The following is a 5,442-nucleotide window of genomic DNA, read 5'->3' as shown; positions in this document are numbered from 1 at the left end:
TTTTTATCCTTTTATATCGGTCAGAAATCATTGTAACAAAAAGGTTATAAAACTTTAAATAACAAATATAACATATACATCTTAGGATTACATGGAATCGGAAAACTAATATTGCGCAGTGTTGTGCAAATTTGTTTAAGGAAAGGAATTGTGAGTTTTTGCCAAAAACTGTGATTTTCTAATCCTTATATCTTTGCAACCCAATGTGGTAGACATTAGATATGTCAAACTATGAATTCTGTTAGATAAAATAATCTAAGCTTGAAATATATAAGGCTCCCACCATCAGGTTGCAAAGATAAAGGAATTATCAATTTGGAGTTTGTGACCAAGACTCATTTCTTTTAACGCACTTATAAATTTTTGACGAAATTCATAAGTATTTATAATTTAGTCTGTTAAGCAGTATATCAATTAAGAAATCAATAAACAATTAAGTTTTAACATGAATATTATTTAACAAGGATTTCTAAAGGAGGATATTATCCAACCAGGATCAAAATTAACAAGGATTTAAGATTGATTTAACGGATGTTATAATTAACAAACGTTATATTCAACGAGCCTATAGTTTCAACTTCAGTTTGATAAAACATTAATTATTGCTACTTTTTTCTTACTTTTAAACATTAATCATATGTATTAAATATAAAAATGTAGACAGTTACAGAAAACAAATACTGAATCCAAAATTCTTTTAAAATTTAGAAATAGATAATTTGAGCTTTAGGGTTTAAACATATAATAGCTTTTGCTTAGTTAACTTTATTTAATCGTCTGTGTAGCTGAAAATCTTGTTTTGAGCTTCAATCAACCAATGAAAAAATAGTTTCGTCTGTTAGGCCTTTAACAGTTGTAGCATAAAGTAAATGAATAAGAATACAAAATAATCACAATAAAGTCAGTAATGATGATGAAGTTACAATGATGTTGTGTTAAATATCAAACTTTGGTTTCCTGTGAGTTGTGGTAGAGTGGTGTTTAAGATGAAGGATGGATTAGTTCCTCCTGTAAACTCTTGACCTCCCAACCAGTCTAAGGATTGAAAAGCTAGACCAAGGAATGCTCCACCCAGAAGATCTCCAAGAGCTGTAAGATAAGGAATAGCGTTATTATCCGGGTCCAAGCCTGATCTCCAGAGCGAGTAAACCATGACCCTGCAGATATAGAGAAGTATTGCTACCTGACACCAGGCCGCTACTAGGTAGAAGAGAAGGAAGGTTGGTGTAGGAGTAGTATGACCGGCTTCAAGGTAGCTGATCATGTAAACAAATATTATATGCCCAGGAAGAACTAAGATGAGAAGGATGCAAGCTGTGAGTGAGTGATCTTGATCCCCGCAAAGAATAGAACACGGAGTAACGCAAACCTTATCCGTGGGACTTAGTCTGCCCGGACCCTTCCCTCCAGACTCAACATGAAGCTTGGTGGACATTCTTGAGGCTTGAACTGCAACCAGGTTTCCTCCGACTCCGTTCATGACAGGTTGGAATACAGCTATACCATGAAATTTAACCACAGCAAGATCAAGTATTAACCCACCGACTGAGCTGATCAGCATGGCAACAAGAACTGGAATCCAACCTGTCAGGAGAATTGGTTTAGTATCCGGGCATCTCCATGTTACCCAGGTACACACTGGGATAAAGAGAATGTACAATGAAATGATGAGCGGAGCCAACCATTGATCCTGCTCCAGGTCTGACCAGAGTAGGGATGCAATCCAGGAGAGTAGCGCCAGAGTTATTAGATCTCCCAGAGAAGCAGCAATAGGTGTTGCAACATTGTCCGGATTAATACTACATTGTCTAGAGAAAAGTATAACAAATACCATAACTAGTCCAAGAGCAAAGCTGGCCAAGCTAGCGGTCACTACAGAGCTAGCACTGAGAAGGAGAATATGTTCAACCTTGATAGATCCAGTTGTAATCCAACCCATTAGTATACCTGTGAGTGCAGCCAGAAAACCAACCACTATACCTTGACACTGAACGAGAGCAAGGTTTCCTATAATGAGAGCTAAAGCATCCCTCCTGGTGTTCATCTTATTTAGGTTGGCAGCGGTGGAGAGACGAGAGGCTAGAGTCATCTCCAGGTTACCTTTTAGTCCTAGAAGAGCAGGGACCAGGATAAATATCTCAGGGATTTCTTGAAACACTCTCCAATGCTGAACCTGATCCAGAACCATCCCCGCCCCAACCATCCCAAACCCGGCAATGAGAAAGGGAAAGAAAATCTGTAAAGTTATCATCCACCATTTCTCCTGGTCTGAACTACTCTCTATCATGACTTCAAGACCAGGGAGCAGGTTCTGCCTGTATTCGTCCTCTGTTTCTATATCCGCGTTGTAGAGTTCCTCTTCGGATGAATCCTCTTCTAAACCGTGCAACCCTATTCCTGGCTCGTCAACCGAACTTTCACGACTAGGTTGTTGTCCCATATTGTTCAACTGTATACTTTTCATCCAGCACACTTTTTATTCACTTTGAATATTTACACAGTCAACTATATTTACATATGTTTATTGATTTTTACTCCAATCCCAGCTTTTATATTTTTATTCATTCTTTATTATTTGTAATCGATTTTTTCATTTTTTTTCTCTTTCTACTACCCGGAGAAGGAACCTGCATCAAGATGAAAATTAAGTTTCGGTTTGTTCAAGTGTTTATTTCTCCGGGAGTTTATCCAACACTACAGGAAACTGGAAAGGTATGTGTACACTGACTACTGAGAGAAGGCACAGCTGTCAATTCTCAGGGTTAAATATACCTCCGGAGAAAAACTTTAAACTAAACTTATACTACTACAAACCGGTTAAATGTTCTTTTACGTAAAATAAGTTATTTTTTTTATTATGCGGATGAAGAATAGTAGTTGAGTAGAATCAGCTGAGTACCCAAATATACCGTGATACCAACAGTGTATGATCATTTGTATTAAATGTATCCTAGATCAGCAGACACAAACTTTCTCTGGGTATGAGTTTGAGTATGGGAGGTAGCTCAGTTGCAGCGTAAACATAACTCTTCAAGGATATAAATCAGGAAGGGTTTGTCTATACCAGTTGAGCCAGGACAGCCTAGAACCGAACATAAACGTGAAATTCAAGTTTCGAGCTCCAACCTTTACTTGTGCAGTTCATTCTGAACCAGACAAATCTCAGGATATCAAACCAAGGAGTGTATCAGGGTCTAGCTAATAAACATGTCGGAGAACCATGATAATTCTACTTTTGGAGAACTGCATGGAGAGCGGGGTAAACCCTCCCAGCATTATACTCCTCATGTGATCTGTATGGTTGGATTACCTGCGAGGGGGAAGACGTATATCGCGAAGAAGTTGGCGAGGTATCTCACTTGGGTCGGGATGAAGACGAAGGTTTTTAATGTTGGAGAATATAGAAGACAAGCTACTACACTATACAGGTTTTTAAAATTAATTTTAAGTACATTGACAGCTTGAAATATTAAAGGTTTAAATCATCCGGTTACAGAAATATAGAGATTAGAAAATTTGAGTTTGTGACAAAAACTCAATTTCTTTGAACGATTTACCTGTAATAAACCGGGAGGTGGGGGGGGGGGACTCTTTGATCTTGGTACAATAGGGTACATTGAACCCCCTCCCCTACCTCGGACCCGGAATCTTATTTATTTTGTAAAACAGTAATTTATAAATAAAGGAACTGAGTTTATGCCATAAACTCAGATTTTCTTTCCCCGGATCTTTAGAACCCGATGTCGTAGATTTTTTATATTTCAAACTATGAATTTTGTTGTTGTTGTTGGAGTGAAATTGACTTTATCTTTCCATTTTTACTTGAACAAATCTTAAAAGTATATCATTGTGTATCTGGCATTCCTCCTTTAAATGGAGGGTCACTTTAAAATTATGTCTACAGCCCCCTTTAAGTCTGTAAGTCCTGATTTAAGTCCTGCTTTTCTTAGGAAGCATGATTTCTTCCGAGCTGAGAACACAGAGGCTATGGCGCTTAGAGTAGCAGTCGCTGATCAGGCCCTACAGGATACTCTTCGCTGGGTTCAGGAGGGAGGAGATGTCGCTATATTTGATGCGACAAATACGACCAGGGAGCGACGACAGATGGTTTACGACACTATTGTACTCAAACATGGATTCAAATGTCTCTTTCTAGGAATTCACATTTTTTTTGATAACTGACATATTAATTGAGAAATGGTCCAATTGTTAATCTTCAGCATGATTCAGTGCTCAGTTGGTTTAACAATAAAACATGTTGAATAGAAAGTATTTGTGATAATCCTGAGCTCATAGAAACAAATATCCTGGATGTAAAGGTAACCGTTTATAACATTTTTATTAATTATTTAATTTTAACATTTTTTTAATTGTTATTTCTTAATTACTAAATGTTAAATAGCCTAATGATAAAATGAATTTGAAAGAGGTAAGTACGTAATTATATTAGCTTAAAATAGAGGGTATTTTATGAGGTTGTATTACATTGCACTGCAAAAACGAAATCATGTGACACCCCCTCTTTGTCTATCTACCCCCCCCCCCCCGCCTCTGTTTACTTTTTATATTATATTTCTATTAAATTTGTTGTCTAAGCATATTGTATATAGATTAGATCCGATGTAGATATATTTAAAAATTTCTAAGAATTGGCTGGAACAGCTGTATTTTCAAACTGTAAACGTAGCTGTAGGAAAATTAAAACCTGAAATGCAACAATATATCAATAATTTAAATGCTAATAATTACATTGAATTTTTTATCGCAAAAAAACTTACTTTTTTCAATAAAATATAGTTTTAAAAATGCATTACTAACAAAGGATAATGTTGCATATTGTATTTTTTTCTCAATTAAAGACAAAGAATACAGTCTTTATTTTGATGGAAACCTTAAATATCATCATTGCACATTGCACATTGCGCAATCCAATAAAAAAATCAATTCTTAAAATGTATTCTCCCAAATGGACAATCCGGGAGAATTTTAAAATCGAATTTTCACTCTAATTCAGCAATTATACACCATTAAAACGTTTTATAGATCTCAAATGAATCCTGAAAAATTGTTCTACAATACTGTACTCTCAGGACTCTCAGCTCACCTACCATGTCTAGCTGACCACTTCCTTTAAGGGCACAAGGGGTCTGACAGGGGTCAGACAAGACAGTTTTCTCCCTGCACCAATAAATAGACACCCTTTAGTCCGGATTACAAGAATACATATTTTAGATCTATACTCCAGATTACAGGAATATAGTTTTAGATTTATAGCCTGGATTACAGGAATATTTATTTTAGATCAGTAATGGTCCGGATTACTAGAATACATATTCTAGATCTATACTCCAGATTACAGGAATATAGTTTTAGATTTATAGCCTGGATTACAGGAATATTTATTTTAGATCAGTAATGGTCCGGATTACTAGAATACATATT

General features: G+C 36.2%; 2 protein-coding genes across 2 annotated transcripts in view; one reads left to right on the top strand and one right to left on the bottom strand.

Moving 5' to 3' along the window:
* Window positions 1-237: 237 nt before the first annotated feature.
* LOC111698845 (solute carrier family 41 member 1) lies at window positions 238-2,722 on the bottom strand. The gene has a single exon (XM_023469305.1). It carries the CDS (start codon window positions 2,462-2,464, stop codon window positions 920-922), a length of 1,545 nt encoding a protein of 514 aa, XP_023325073.1. The 5' UTR covers window positions 2,465-2,722; the 3' UTR covers window positions 238-919.
* Window positions 2,723-2,878: 156 nt separating this feature from the next.
* LOC111698869 (6-phosphofructo-2-kinase/fructose-2,6-bisphosphatase 1) overlaps window positions 2,879-5,442 on the top strand; it is a 15,044-nt gene continuing 12,480 nt past the window's right edge. Inside the window, exons 1-3 of the mRNA XM_023469338.1 lie at window positions 2,879-3,428; window positions 3,951-4,156; window positions 4,267-4,319. Coding sequence (XP_023325106.1) covers window positions 3,208-3,428; window positions 3,951-4,156; window positions 4,267-4,319 — 480 coding nt within the window. The 5' untranslated portion in view covers window positions 2,879-3,207. The remainder of the gene's footprint in view (window positions 3,429-3,950; window positions 4,157-4,266; window positions 4,320-5,442) is intronic.

The sequence above is a fragment of the Eurytemora carolleeae genome, unplaced genomic scaffold (genome assembly GCF_000591075.1).
Source record: "Eurytemora carolleeae unplaced genomic scaffold, Eaff_2.0 scaffold41, whole genome shotgun sequence".
Classification (NCBI taxonomy): Eukaryota; Metazoa; Arthropoda; class Copepoda; order Calanoida; family Temoridae; genus Eurytemora; species Eurytemora carolleeae.
Note: the sequence above shows the minus strand (reverse complement) of the source record. Positions and strands in the feature narration are given on the sequence as shown.